This window comes from Tyto alba, unplaced genomic scaffold (assembly GCF_018691265.1).
Source record: "Tyto alba isolate M040663 unplaced genomic scaffold, T.alba_DEE_v4.0 Super-Scaffold_17, whole genome shotgun sequence".
Lineage (NCBI taxonomy): Eukaryota > Metazoa > Chordata > Aves > Strigiformes > Tytonidae > Tyto > Tyto alba.
In genome coordinates, this window is record NW_024881279.1 from 15,733,972 (window position 1) to 15,748,272 (window position 14,301).

General features: G+C 41.8%; 2 protein-coding genes across 2 annotated transcripts; one reads left to right on the forward strand and one right to left on the reverse strand.

Moving 5' to 3' along the window:
* The first annotated feature begins 2,383 nt into the window (after positions 1-2,383).
* On the forward strand, positions 2,384-8,010 carry CCNG1 (cyclin G1). Its single transcript, XM_033006501.2, has 7 exons — positions 2,384-2,526; positions 2,988-3,251; positions 4,319-4,572; positions 5,168-5,246; positions 5,325-5,423; positions 5,660-5,854; positions 6,515-8,010. Exons 2-6 carry the CDS (start codon positions 2,988-2,990, stop codon positions 5,849-5,851), a joined length of 888 nt encoding a protein of 295 aa, XP_032862392.1. The 5' UTR covers positions 2,384-2,526; the 3' UTR covers positions 5,852-5,854; positions 6,515-8,010.
* Positions 8,011-10,447: 2,437 nt separating this feature from the next.
* NUDCD2 (NudC domain containing 2) lies at positions 10,448-14,285 on the reverse strand. Its single transcript, XM_033006514.2, has 4 exons — positions 14,032-14,285; positions 13,151-13,199; positions 11,709-11,860; positions 10,448-10,778 (listed from the first exon to the last, which is right to left on the reverse strand). Exons 1-4 carry the CDS (start codon positions 14,218-14,220, stop codon positions 10,695-10,697), a joined length of 474 nt encoding a protein of 157 aa, XP_032862405.2. The 5' UTR covers positions 14,221-14,285; the 3' UTR covers positions 10,448-10,694.
* Positions 14,286-14,301: the final 16 nt, after the last annotated feature.

A 14,301-nucleotide genomic window follows, 5' to 3' on the forward strand; every position in this document is an offset into this window, starting at 1 on the left:
TCTTGCCAGTATTTATCCAACGTTTGTAAACAGTAGAAACCCCACACATATAAACAATTTCTGCTGAACAAAATCATCTTATAACTAATCTTCATTTTCCACACAGTCTGCTTTAAGATGAAAGTAATTCCACAGCATTACTCCAAGACATACGAAATTAATGAAAACAACTGCAGTGTCGCATAGCTGTAAGGCAAAGACCTACCTCTGAGAGCAAATCACGATGCTGTTCGTTGGAGGTAGAAGGGACCAGAATTCATGCACACCACATCGTAGCTCGCTGTGGGGTGCAACTGTATTAGACATATCCGTGGCTTACAAAAGCATCCTGTTCTGAACAACTGCAGTATTATCTACCACATCTGTCAACTAAACTGCCTCATGTGAACAGATACATGACTTCTTTCTTGTTGTTTTATAAATATTATGATAAGTTTACCCTGAAGGGCTTTAAACTCATCTTGTCCTCTAGTCCTGGGAGATGTGATGAGCTCTGAGAACCATAAGGAAAATACAGTGCTGTAAGAGAGAGCAAAATACTGCCTGGTACAGGTGTTGGCTGCTTGCAATTTGCCACCACTTAAACTGCAATTCATCCTCCCTCCATTTTTAAAGAAAAGCGTAAAACACTTTAAAAATAACACAGCAAATTCAAAACAAGCAAGTTCATAAGCAGAAAATGTAGAGACAGGAAAATATCCCGTCTCAGAAGGCATAGGATGACTTTTTTGACTTGTACGTTCAGTTGTAGAGTATCAGCAGACCTAACTAAAAGGGGTGCCAGCAACACTGCTTAAAAGCTAAATAAACCATTCAGCCTTCCTTTTGGGAAGATTTCCAAATAAAAGACAAGCTGATAGACTTGTCTGTTGTTCAAAAAAGAATTCTCCTCAGTATAGTTATCACCCAGCCTGATCTGAAATATTGGGAATTCCATCAGGATTTTAATTCTTTCAAACCCTGTGGAGAATCCAAGAACTTCCTCCTGTCTGCAAGATGCATGTATCTTCAATATCTATATATTTAATAGTAAAAAAAGTTTAGAGATGCATATCACCTTATTTATTAGTCACATATCAACATAAATTTTCTTTGAGGAGTCAGATTAAATATTAGCGAAAAGGTTTGCCTTCCTAAAAACTTTGTATTACAGAATATGTCAGTTCATTCCTTAAGAATTTAAGCCTTTCAACAAACTCACAGTAATGATCACAACAGAGCTTCAAAGTTTTAGACAGAAGTAGAAATAACACCCTGGTTTAGGAAAGCGGGTGCTTAAGCATCTTTGACCCATTCGAGAGACATAGTTTCCATTACAGGTCAACAAAATACCTCCATCGACTATTTATCAGCATTTATAAGAGACTGGTATTCACTTTTGATAAAATAACAGATAATGGAAAATAATTAAATAAATCAGTCAGTCGTGGGCCTTCAGCATCCTCTGAACATAAGATCTCTATAGTAAGCAACTTCCTTTACTTGCTAAAGTCAGTTTGTAAGTGAAGTATTTTCTGCTTCTGGAACAGTATTAAGCGCTGTTATAAGTGCTTTTCCAACAAGACCGTATCTTTTCCAGAGCTTGTAGCATAACTACTTACCTCAAACAAACGAACAAGTTTATACACAGCCTGGCCCGCTACCTACAACAAACTAGAATCAACTTTCACCGGCAATACATTCACCTTAACAGAATGCTGAGTAACTCCTGCCAGTTTTCTGAGCAGAAGGAATATTTGTCGTTTCACTCAACCAAATGCACACCGCCAAGGGAGAGGAAGGCAGGTGTGCTTGTAAATGGCCAAACACAGCTGGCCAACTCAGGTAGTGCTAAGCAAGAGATTGATCAGGTCCTTCTGTTAGTTTTCACCTTCCATGAATACAGAAAAATATTTCTGATGGACTGGTAAATACTAAAAATAAAATTGTAAGAATCCTTACTGATCCATATCTAGGAGATCTCAGCCCTGGAGGCAGCAGGAGCAGTCACACCGCTACCTCCCGCCAGACCTCAGCTCCTCGGACCCGAAAACCCACCCGGGAGCGGGAACACGAGCCCACAGCCGCTCCCGGGCGGTGGGCGCTCCGCCTCCCTCCGGGCGGGCGGCGGCGAGGCCGGACCTCACCGTGGCCGTTGCCACAGGGAGACACGCGACGCGGCCCGGGGGCTCGGCGGGGACTGCGGGGGGCTCGGTGCCCGCCCGGGGGCGAAGGGACGCGGGGACCCCCGGCCGCCCTCAGAGCTCGGCGAGAGACTGCGTGGGGACGCTGCCAGCGGGGGGCGCCGCGGTGCCCGCCCTGCCCGTCTCCTAGCGACAGGGCTCCGCCCCGTCCCGCCATCCGCGACCCGTGACTGGTCTGCTTGGCCGTCTATCACCCCGGAGCCCTGCCCCCGGCCGGGCGGTGGCTGTACGGCGTCCCGCCGGCCGCCGCGGCGACCGGGCAGCGCGTCGCAGTGACCCCGCGGCGCTCGTGCCGTTGTGGGGCGCGCCCCACAAGGGACGGGAGCGGGGCGACCAGGCAAAGGTAAGAGCGGGCGGTCGTGCCCGGCCCCGCTGGCGGAGGCCCTGGGGCGGCGGCCCTGAGGCGGCGGCCCTGAGGCGGCGGCGGGCAGGCCCGGGCATGTCCCGGCCGGCCTTGGCTGTGGAGGCCTCGGGGCCGCGCCTGGCGCGGCGGCGGCCCCCGGCTGAGGCGGGCGGTGTAACTCTGAAGTTTGGGATAAAAAACACCGTGAGTGTGAGTGCACCCGCGGGCTGACGGCTGCCCGGCCGGCCCAGGCCCAGCTCGCTCGCTCCGCGGGGAGCCGCGCTGTTTGCTGCAGCCCCTCCGAGTGTTCCACGCATGTTGGTACTTGGTTAAAAGTACTTAGACTTAGTTCACATACCTACAGAGGAAGGAAAGTTTCTGTCTTTATTTTAGAGACGATAGCTTTGTAAGTTTTCCCCCCTTCAGTTGTCTAATACTCTCGCATTTGTTTCTTGTTACAGATGATTGAAACCCTTGTAACTACTGACGCTCAGGAACTGTTGTACCAGCTCACAGCCTTGTTGGAACAGGAGTTGAGATGCCAGCCAAAGGTCTCTGGCCTGAGACTAATTGAATGTGCTCATGATAATGGCCTCCGAATGACTGCAAGGCTGCGAGACTTTGAAGTGAAAGATCTTCTCAGCTTAACTCAATTCTTTGGCTTCCATACAGAGACGTTTTCACTAGCTGTGAATTTCTTGGATAGATTTTTGTCAAAAATGAAGGTAAGGCTTTTTAAAATTTATGTTCCCGCTTATCAGCTTCTGTTCATTGCAACCTTGTTCCTGTTATAAGTTAGCACATCTTGGCTTTACATGGCTAAAGGTTAAGCTCCTTCCAGAGATTCTGATTGTGCAAGAGCTGAAAAATGGCTTTTGCTGTTCAGATTTTGATACTGTTGAGGAAGGCATTTTCTCTGGAGAAGGAGGGCATCAGTTGTCACTTGTGGATACCCACAGGCTTGGAAATGGAGGCTGTATTAATGGATTAGGTCAGGACAAATTGTCGTGCCTGTTGCAAGAACATGTTAAATTACTATGTACTTTATTGCTGTTTCAACCTGCCCATAAACGTCATGTATATCAAGAAGCTTGATGCTGCTCAGCACTCAGAATCTGGAAAAACATTCAGTTGTCTCTCCACTCTACCGTGCATATGTGGCATGCTGACCTGGGTTGTTTCTAATAGTCTAATGAGACAGGATTACCACTGTGCTATTTGGTCTAGAACAAAAGCTTGTTTTCCTTGTGTGTTTAAACAAAAATGAGAAAGCTAGATGGGGCGGATAGAAAAATGATGATTTGAAAGGCTTCTGAATCCAACATACACAGTAAAGATAACTATAATGCCTACGGAATAAAATCAGATAGTTTTTATATATATATATATATATATGTACATATATAGAGAGAAAAGAGTAAAAACAAGGGCTTTTCTTTGCGTGAGTCAAAACGTACAACACTTTATGTCCTAGAAGTTTGATTGGACTGTTGTGGAACCTTAGTAAGAAACCACTTCTACCTCAGTCAAAATATATTGTTCCTCAACCTTGCTTTTTAGATCATTGAGACAGAACCTCTAGTGTGTAATGGTCTTCTCAATTAAATAAAGATAAAAATGTAAGTAGATAAAAGACTGATTTATTGATCTTAAGAAAACAGAACCACCCTCCCCATCCACCATACTTTTTTCCTCAATTACACTGGTGCCTATGTAATTTGGTACTTGCATGTTGAAATGGCAAATCAAAGGCTGCCTTCTTTGTAAATCACAAGAATTTACTTTTCTTTAGGTACAGCCTAAACACTTGGGCTGTGTTGGACTCAGCTGCTTTTACTTGGCTGTGAAGGCATCAGAAGAAGAGCGAAATGTTCCCTTAGCCACTGACTTAATTCGAATAAGTCAGTACAGGTTCACTGTTTCTGATATGATGAGAATGGAGAAAATCGTATTGGAGAAGCTGTCTTGGAAAGTCAAAGCTACAACAGCCTTCCAATTTCTACAACTGTATCATTCGCTCATTCATGAGAATTTAAGCTGTGAAAGGTAAAATACCTAATACTTGTTTTGTTATGACTGCATACAATCAGGAAGCCTATGTAGAAAAGCAAGCAGGGGAATTACTCGAGTAATTGGTCTTTTTATACTTAAAAAACCCACAAACTTTCCCCTTTATTGGTAAATAACATACATGTGAATATCTGTGGTTTAATATTATTAGAATTGTAAATATTGTTTGCATAAGTGGATCTGAAGAGTATTGCTCTCTGAGCCAAAACCCAAACTTGCTAAATAATGATGATACAATAAATCTCTGCTTACGGGGCACTAAGTATTGCATCATTGCAAAGATTTCAAAATCTGGCTTAGAAAGAGATTCCTTTTGCTAGTAAGTGCAATAAGCTCTTGTTGGTAAGCCTGTTTTGACAATGCAACTCCCCCCAACGTAACACAAGATTTATTTTTGGCGTTACAACTGCCAAAACTGAACAGCTGTTTGACTGTAACCCTAGAACTTCTGAAACAAATGAGGCCTTTGTTTAGATAGCGAATATCCTTGCTGCTTCTCTGAGTTCCCAGGGTTGTGCTGCCTTGATCGAGCTTGTGTTCTTCCACATTCACTAGTCTGTTTTTACTATAGGAGAAAACACCTTAATTTTGAGAGACTTGAGACGCAGCTGAAGGCATGTCACTGCAGAATCATGTTTTCTAAAGCCAAGGTAAACGTCTTGAAAGTTCAGAGACAGACTACTGAAACTTAACAAAGCAGTGTTTAAAAACGTGTTCTCTCTCTGCAGCCTTCAGTCTTGGCACTATCTATTATGGCACTAGAGATAGAAGAACAAAAACTGCTGGAGTTGACAGAGGCATTGGAATTTCTGCAGTTGCATTCCAAGGTATGTATAGATTAAGTTTCAGGGGAGGAAGGAAGAAAAATGCATGCAAGGGGCTACATAGTGGCGAAGGGGGAAGTCCATTGGCACACTGGTTTCTTTTGTGGCTTTGGGTACATTTTTTTTCCATTTGGCTTGGGATCTTTGGCTTCCTATTCTGTGTGAAGAATCTGGAATTACATGTATGAGATAAAGTTTTAATGGGTCATTAATATGTGAGATTGTGTCTTGCTATTTAGATAAACAGCAGGGATCTGACCTTCTGGAAGGAACTGGTGTTGAAGTGCCTTACAGAATATTCCTCGAGCAAGTGTTCCAAACCAAACGTTCAGAAGCTAAAATGGATTGTGTCTGGACGTACAGCGCGGCAGCTGAAACATAGCTACTACAGAATAACACACCTTCCTACAATTCCAGAGACCAGTGCATAATAGGTAACTCCTTGTAAAATCAACTTCTGATAATGTAGAATTACTTAGCTGTTAACTACCTCAAAGTTTCTTATTCCATATGGGTAACCCCTTCAAGACATGTAACATAAGCATAATGGGCCGGTCACAGAGGGTGGTCTATTCTCAAGTTCATGCTTGAGCCAGTGCTGCACCTAAAGAAGTGGCAACCTCATATATGACTGTTGGAGAACGAACTGTTTCTCTGGTGTGCTCTGAGAGCAGAAATGTCTTCCACAGACGTTGGAATCTCATTCCAACTAAAACGTGGAGTAAAACTGCTAAAAAGACAGAGGAAAAACTTGGCTTGCTCCTATCCTAAGAACCAGATAAAAGGAATAGTTGCCTTTTAAAATGTGTTTCCTGTATTTGTTCACATAACCACTTAAACAGGTTTATACAGTTGTATAACTGTCTAGTAAATTCTAAAAACTGTTATTAAGTTTTTCATACTACTGTAGTATTGTACTCTGTAGAAGTTGTGAACTACTTCCTTACCTAGACTTTAATTCCAAAGGCTGTGTATTTTCTATAACAGCTGTCTTGCTCTTCTCTTGCTTTATTAAAGTCTAATGCTTTATTTAGCGCTCATAGAAAGCCCTGCAGTTGACTGCTTTGGTTTTGCTTTTTTTTTTTTTTTAATAGGACTACAGTAAAGTGGAGAGAACCATCCTGTGACCCTCTCAACAGACAAAGGAATATTTGAGAAAGTCTGAAACATGTTCTTAATAATGAAGAGCTTAACTTGTAGAAAGAATTTGTAACACTTCAGACTGAAGATCCTTCCAGCAAATATGTTCTTTTCATGATGATTACAATATTCAGTGTCAGTTTTCAGTCTTTTTTGTTAGACTGCTTACTGTTCAGTGAAATATCATAATACTGATACAAAAAATTTTAACACTGTGTAGAGCGGTGTGTGTAGTCTAACGTTGGTTTACTGTAACTGCAGGTGCTGAATTACATACTTAATTTTGAAGATCTGGTTCACTTTCCAAAGATGATGTGACACTATGAAAAGATCATGTGCTGTAGCATAGTGCTGCAGTGTCTCAAACTAAAGACTAATCCCACTTACTACTGATGACAATAGCAAGTGCCTGTCAGTCCACCTGACACGCTGTTTGAGCAGTGTCCCGTGTCTACATGTTCCTGCTGGGCAGGGCGTTGGCCTTCTACCACAGGCATCTTAAAAACTAAGCTATGTGATACCCACAGAACAAGTCAGCTGGAGGAGGAGCAAAGAGCAACCTTACTTTGTTGCCTTATAAAAGGTAGTCACAGCGTCAGGAACTTCAGTATTATTTCAGAGTGTAAAAACTTAGTAATAACTAAAGAAGGCTGAGGGAAGTACTGAGTCACCTGCTCCAAGTGTGACCGGTTTTCCAAAGTTTCACTGGACCAGGGGTAAAAGCTGATGCTGAGCAGGTACATCTTTAAAGGCAGTGTAGGAGCAGGGCTAATGCCCCATCAGGGCCTTTATGTAGGAACAATCTAGTTGAGAAATGCTGAAGATTGCTTCAACTGTGATCTCTTTAATGGTAAGCTTTGTAAAATACAACTTCTTTTTCTGAAGACCAGATCAGTACTTGAGGCATATTGTGCTTCTGGTGCTAAGGAGGAAGTGAATAATAAGAATGGGGTTTTGTATGTAAGATGAATAAAGATGTTGGGGGAATGTTGCTGATGACCTCTTGAATTCCGCTTCACTGTGGAGCAGAGGCTGTTCGTAACCAACTGCCATCTGGGTGAAGGGGAGAGCAGAATGTTCTGGACAGAGCCGGGGCCTAAATGGCAGCCAACCCACCCTTTCCCCTTAATAGTAATAGCTGGGGGGGAAGCCATTCTTTGCATATCTCGAACTGGTTAAACCTTTCACAGAAGAATTCATACCAAAGCTCTATACTGGACAAATCAAGCCTTCTCATGAACTCATGGGAGTGATTGCACCGTGTAACGTGTAATTGGTTTTGCATCTGCCACTATGACCTGTGTGTGGTGCTGGCCTGGGAAAAGCATACACGTGATTCGCACATCGGCCTGGTCAGCCTGCTGGGAGACAGGGAGCAGACGCACTGTGCAATTACAACTGTCATGTCTCAAGATACGTACCTTTCAATTAAACACTGAAATGTGCTTAACTGAGTAATGTTTTTTTTCTGTTTGTTATAAAACATATGGTAGGAAGCATATAAAGTGAGTTACAGCTGAACAGTACCTTGAAATCTTCCAGGCAGTAGGTAAGAGATTATGGAAATTTTCTCAAGTTCTGTTTCAGGTTTGTTTTTTAAGAGGTTGAAGCTGCATGGGAGAAACTAGAGAACCAACAGGAAAAACTCAAAGTGCTTGATGCAAATTATTTCACTTTGGCCCACCCTGACTTGCAATCTTTGGAGATGTGAAAGGGTCAAGATTGAAAAGACTGACTAATGTAGACTGTTCAAATTTGACTTCAACCCTCGTACGTTATTTACCTAATAGAACATATTACTGTTTTTATACATTGCAGTAAATACAGGAATGGTGCTTGCTTAAGAGAATCTGGCACTGAGATAACTAAGCCTGAGATTTGAGTTTCTCCACTAATCTGAGAATCTCAGTTTGGCTAAGTGTAAGTTTAGCTATACATTTCTGCTCCTGAGTCAGAGCAGCTCTGGTCCTTTGAAGAAAGAGAGCAGTGCTATCCCATTAGTCTGAGCTGATCTTGAACCAGGTGCATGAAAAATGCCAGTAGACTCTCCTCTGCTCATTTGTGTAGCAGAGCAGCACTGAATGAGTGCCCAGGATTATTTCCGACAGCATGGATTGCTCTGGCTACTGTATCACATACCCAGATTTCTGCATCTGTCAAATACCTGTTACAGTGAGGGGCTGAATTCCAGTGAGACTTGTGGGATGTAACACAAACCATTATTTACTAAAGTATAACCAGAGCACTGAGTAGACGCTAATTAAAGAAAGGCGTAGCATGAGTATTCTCAGGTTCATCCTGATTCTTCCCAAATTGGAGGTCTGTAACTTACGCTAGATGACAGAAGTAGCTAACCAAGTAGTTCAATCCTTTTCTCTTACAATTTAGAGTTGTGATGCCTGAATTCATACTTCACAGTTGTCCTCTTTCCCTGACATCAGCCTTGAACTTAGCTGTAGCATGACTCTCAAGCTACTACATAAAGCAGAAGATACAGGAATAAAGTGCATGTAGTAACTACGTTTGTGCACTGAACTGTCAGATGCCATTCTGAACTTCTGGTATAAGCAAAAAGACATACAAAACTGTCCAGTGCAAACTAACTGCTGTAGCAGAAAATAACATTTCACTGGCTAGTACTTCAGCACTTTGATACATTAACTGTTTTCAATTTTCCTCTGTTTTCAGTAACTTTTGCAGCAGTCCTGTTCATTTCTTAACTATACTGTCGATTTTCCATACTAGGATCATGGTAAAGGTACAAAACTTCATAGCCATAGATGAGCGTTGGATATCACACTACTTTCCTTTGTACAGTAAGGCAAGTTCTCCAAAACCCAAGCGGAGTGTATGGGTTTACTTGACATTCTGTAAAGATGACAGGGGTCAAAGGAGCACACTTCATTGTTTCAGGAGTAGTGACGCTTGCTTTTTGTACATCAAGAAAGCAGTGGATATAATTACAATGAAAGCATTTTTCCTCACCTGTGGCTTTATTTTTGCCATATGCCAACAGAAACAATAATACAATTTTAGAAATAAAGCTCAGCAGTATGATGGACAGCTGCTGGCAAACTATCACCAGGGAGACTTCTGCTTAGGATTTACGTATAGGAGTAGTTTCAGTGTTCTAAACACAGTAGGATTTGGCAATGACATTTTCTTCCTCTGTTAGTCTGCCACAGTTTTCATCCTGTATAATGTTGTAGTTGGACTGCTGCTCAGCTGCATCCTTAACAATGAGTAGAAAAATCCTGATACATAATTGGCACATGCAAAATATTACATCATGAAACAGCTACGTTTAAAACGTGGCTATTAAATTAAAACCATCTCCAGAAATCTACAGTTTCTTAATTACATTATCAACAAATTGTGCTAGATGTTGGTAATGAATAGAAGCAAGATACCATTTTCTAATTAGGGACATCCTCTCAAAAGTCATTATATTCTCTTACTTTCAGAATCTCAAATATTTACACCGAAAGGCTGTATTACATGAACACATAAAATTGTTTCTAATCAGACTTTCACCTGACCTTTCAATTTTGTAGTACTGCTTACGTGGTAGCAAGTATTAATCATCAGTGCTACACTTGACAGCACAGTGGATTGTAAAACCTCTGAGGCAAGATGCAGTGGTTTCTTCATTTAGATTACTTCTTTAGAATGACAGGTATGAACTCTCTGAGGGCTGCTACAGAAGGAAAAGGTAACTGTAGCCATCCTAATATCCTTCCCATCGCAAATTAAGAGAAAATATTAACTACCTTGCTTATAACAGCTAATCCTCAAGGGTGAATAAGATATTCTTGCATGAAGATGAGTGGTATATTTGTTACTGACTAGTTTACTATGGTGTTTCTAAAAAAACAAAACAAATACTCTGCTTAAAGACGGTACTTTGTGTACATTGTTCTCTATACTTTGTCCTGTAGTATTAGAAAGTTATCGCAGCTTATAAATCAGCTGGTAACACTTTGTCTTCATTCTACTGAAAGAGATCTTCTTTACTGAAGTAATTACTTGAGGACAATCTGCTGAAGAGATCACTGATGTCTTCACAAGTTACATGATTCCAGTTCTTAAAAGTGTGATGTGTAATTCCTCTCAAGGAACACAGATAAAACCAGTTTACTTCTCAAGACTAGAAAAGTCTGGTCCTCCTTTGCTGTAATTTCCAGAAATTTCTGCCCCACTGAAGTCAAATCCAGGGTTCTGATGGAAATGAGAAAAAAGTTTAAGATACATCATTCATAATAAAAATGTTTAACCCCCCCGCACACAAACAAACAACAAACAAAAGCCCCAAACTGTTTCTATTAACATTCTGCCATTGTCACAAGGACATATAATGATCAACTTGTCATCCATTTGTCATGGCACTGAAATTCTTGGAAAGTGCATCAACAATTAAACTTTGAGTTGTCATAGTTTGCCCACTGCTGAAGTGACTTTGTAGTGCTGTTCTCATTTTGGCACTTACATCTCCCAGTGAAGAAATATTAAGGAAAGTGTAAGAAAAATTCCTGGCTTCCAGTGTCCCTTAAAATTACTATTTGAAAATGTAAGTACCTGCCATGCTGGATAACATGTTTCATAAAAATTACGTTCTTTGTTGCAGTATGTTGTGTGCTGATTCAGCTGTTAAGTAGTAAGTTGTAATGCTACAACTCTGCAGGTGTGCATAGGAATAGTTGAATACTAAAGGTGTACCAAAGCAATTCAAACAATTTTAGGAAAAGGGGAAGGAAAATATTTTCCAGCTAACTATTTTACATGATCTGATGCTACAAATGTATTCAACAGAGCTTGCTGTTAGAAGTTTGTTGTAAATATGGCTGTCATAACTCTAGATAAAAATAGAAATTGTCTAGCCTCAGTGTAAAGTTGTTACTATTATGCAACAAACCCTAAACCAGCAATAACCCCCCAAACTCATCTTAACTTTTCCCAAAATCTTCAGACAGACCACAGAGAGAATCACCTCTTGAAAGTACAATGATAAAGCCTCGTGAACATTCTATATATATCGAACAGTATATGTTTCCATGGCAGTGGACAGCAGAACAATTTTGCTCAGCTTCCATGGCCACTACCCCTGTGTGCAAACACAAAAAACAGAGTAATTACGGTCCTTTAACTTGCCTCTCTTTGGAATCGCTCCAGTGTAAGTTTCCTTTGCATCTGGTCCTGTACCCAAGGATCAGCAGCATATTCATTTTCTAACAGAGACGTCCAGCAATTTCCAGCATCTCGATTTGTCTTCATTAGAACAATTCGAATCAGCTTCCTGTCTTCTGTTGAATGAAAACAGACACAAAAAATAACCACTAAACTCAGTCCCATGTGCCAGTCTTTCCTGATGTTTTGGTGAATTCACCACTAACAAGCATAGGAATTTTTTTGGTGAAATAATTCAAATTCTCAATGCCAATGCCAACCTGGTTATTCATAAATAAACAGGCATTAACAAGAAACAGGCTGAAGCAAAGATAGCCTCTACAGCCATCTCTCCCCTTTATGGCCTGTAAAATGCTGAAGCTGTTTTAAGGGATTGAAACACAGTTCATAAATACTTCTATGGCAAACAAACTAACCCTTTAGAGAGGATCACAAGAGAGAAAAGATTTAATCTATTAGTATGTACAGCTCAGCTAAGGCAATTGGGAAGGATTTGAGGTCAGGCTTTACAGATCATTATTGCCACTAAAAGCCACAACTAAGTTTTAGCGACATAAGGAATTATAATCAATTTATTTAACCACTAACTGCATGCCTATAGACAATATACTGGAAGTGCATTTCAAAGTTAACAAATGGGATGTTTAGTTCTACTTAATTGAATAAATACAGCATCGTAAAGTGTAGTTTGAAGATCATTTGCATAGTGGAAAAGAGTAGGCTTCACTTCACAAGGTTTGTTTACACTTCTAGTTTTCATGATTACATTACTAAATTATTAGACAATATATCGAATAAATATTGAACGCAAAACAAAATCCATCACAGGAAAACACTAAGTGAGAGGCACAGCCCACAAATATGAGTGCCAAAACTCAATATATTCTGAACAGTTTACAGTATTTATGATGCAATGATCAGAGCAGGTTTTTTTTGCTCATTATCTGCAGGTACCTTAGCGTGCTTTTTAGGTTTCTCTTTGATTCTCTCAGACCATAGGTTTTGTCACCCATCCCAAAAATATAAGGCATACAGTGTCAACTATCCCCAAAACATAATGCATAAGGGGAAAAAAACAAGAAAAGTAACAATTACAGAGAAGCACAGACCACATAACTGTAATTGTCTAGATTTAATGAAGGTTTGCAACAAACTTCTTACTATATGGAAGTGTTGGTAATTCACTGACTACCATCTTCCAGGATACAGCATTTTTCCGTTAACCTTAATCTCTAGGGTTTTTGTAGTACCTCAGTTCCTTAGACAATAATGATTGTCTTTTTTACAAAACTATACACAGGAAAGAAAGTAATGTTTCCCATTAAAACATGGGGCTACACGCTTCTGCAGCATATTTTGAGAAGTTCTAATGCCCTCGTAATGTCATTTCAGGTGGAGGTTATTACCTAATGTCCATGTTCCTTCATCAGTTATTGTAGAGTCAAAAAGTTTACCCTGCAAAAGACACGTACAATATTACAAAACAGAAAAACCTGTTCAGTATCCAGTTTTTACTGAATTTTGAAGTTTTACTCCCAACTTACCTTCCTGTTTTCTACTGAAAATGAATAGGGCAACCTCGCCCTCCAAGTATAAATTTGCACATAAACTATCAAAAAATTATTTCTTGTTACAACATTTTTTTGTAAATGAAGCATTTGATACAGTAAAAATAGCTGTCATTGTTTCACTGTCCCAAATCTCATTGAAAGGGCTGTTATTTTTCAGAGGCTAATGCTGTTTTTTAATAGACTTATCACGAAAATGCCTGTGTATTTGTCAAGGGTAATGCACAGCTATGGTGCCACGTGTGTATATTATGCTACTAAGAATTATTCGTTGACAGTGTGAAAGTAAATCTGCTTCTGATCTGTTTTTTGGCTTTCAGCAGAGAGCTAAGCTATGCACTAAACACCGCCCAAATCACTGCGAAAAAAGAACGCAACTCCACGTGAATTTGTGGTCTTGATTTTTCCTATCCTCTTTCAAGGACCGTGCACTTGGACAGATCTGTTTCTAACAAATTTCCCTTTTAATTTATCGAAACCTAGATATGTAAAGGAGAGAAAAGGACAAAAAAAAAAAAAAAAAAAAAAAAAAAGGCGCAACGCGGCAGAAGGCGTTTGGATCCCCGCGGGCCGCAGCGGAGCTCCCCGCAGCCCCCGGCCGGGCCGGGCCGGGCCAGCCGCCGGTGCCCTCAGGTGCCGCCGCTGCCCTCGATGCCCTCAGGCTCCGCGGTGCCCCCGGCGCCGCCGCCCCCTCCGCTGCCGCCGCCCCCGGCCGGTACCTGCAGCACCTCCCGGCCCCGCACCGAGAGCGCGATGTGGCGGCTCTGCAGGCCGCAGCAGACGTCCTTAGCCCGGGTGCCCGGCGGCACCTGCACCTCGATGAACACCTCCTCCAAGGTCTGGTACCAGCGGCCCCAGGGCGTCCCGCAGGGCACCAGCCCGCTCCGCTCCTCGAACGGCGCCGACATGGGAGCGCCGCGGCCCCGGCCGCACACAACGCGCCCTGCGCATGCGCGCGGCCCCTCCAAAGCCGAGAGCAGCGGGGCGCC

What these genes read in the sequence shown, in the direction of transcription:
- CCNG1 (XM_033006501.2), top strand. Translation starts at nt 2,988, where the DNA reads ATGATTGAAACCCTTGTAACTACTGACGCTCAGGAACTGTTGTACCAG. An exon ending in TCATGTTTTCTAAAGCCAAG is followed by an intron (nt 5,247 to 5,324) that starts GTAAACGTCTTG and finishes CTCTCTCTGCAG; the next exon opens with CCTTCAGTCTTGGCACTATC. An exon ending in TTCTGCAGTTGCATTCCAAG is followed by an intron (nt 5,424 to 5,659) that starts GTATGTATAGAT and finishes CTTGCTATTTAG; the next exon opens with ATAAACAGCAGGGATCTGAC.
- NUDCD2 (XM_033006514.2), bottom strand. Translation starts at nt 14,220, where the DNA reads ATGTCGGCGCCGTTCGAGGAGCGGAGCGGGCTGGTGCCCTGCGGGACG. An exon ending in TGAAGGAACATGGACATTAG is followed by an intron (nt 11,861 to 13,150) that starts GTAATAACCTCC and finishes TTCATTCAACAG; the next exon opens with AAGACAGGAAGCTGATTCGA. An exon ending in TGGAGCGATTCCAAAGAGAG is followed by an intron (nt 10,779 to 11,708) that starts GCAAGTTAAAGG and finishes CATTTCCATCAG; the next exon opens with AACCCTGGATTTGACTTCAG.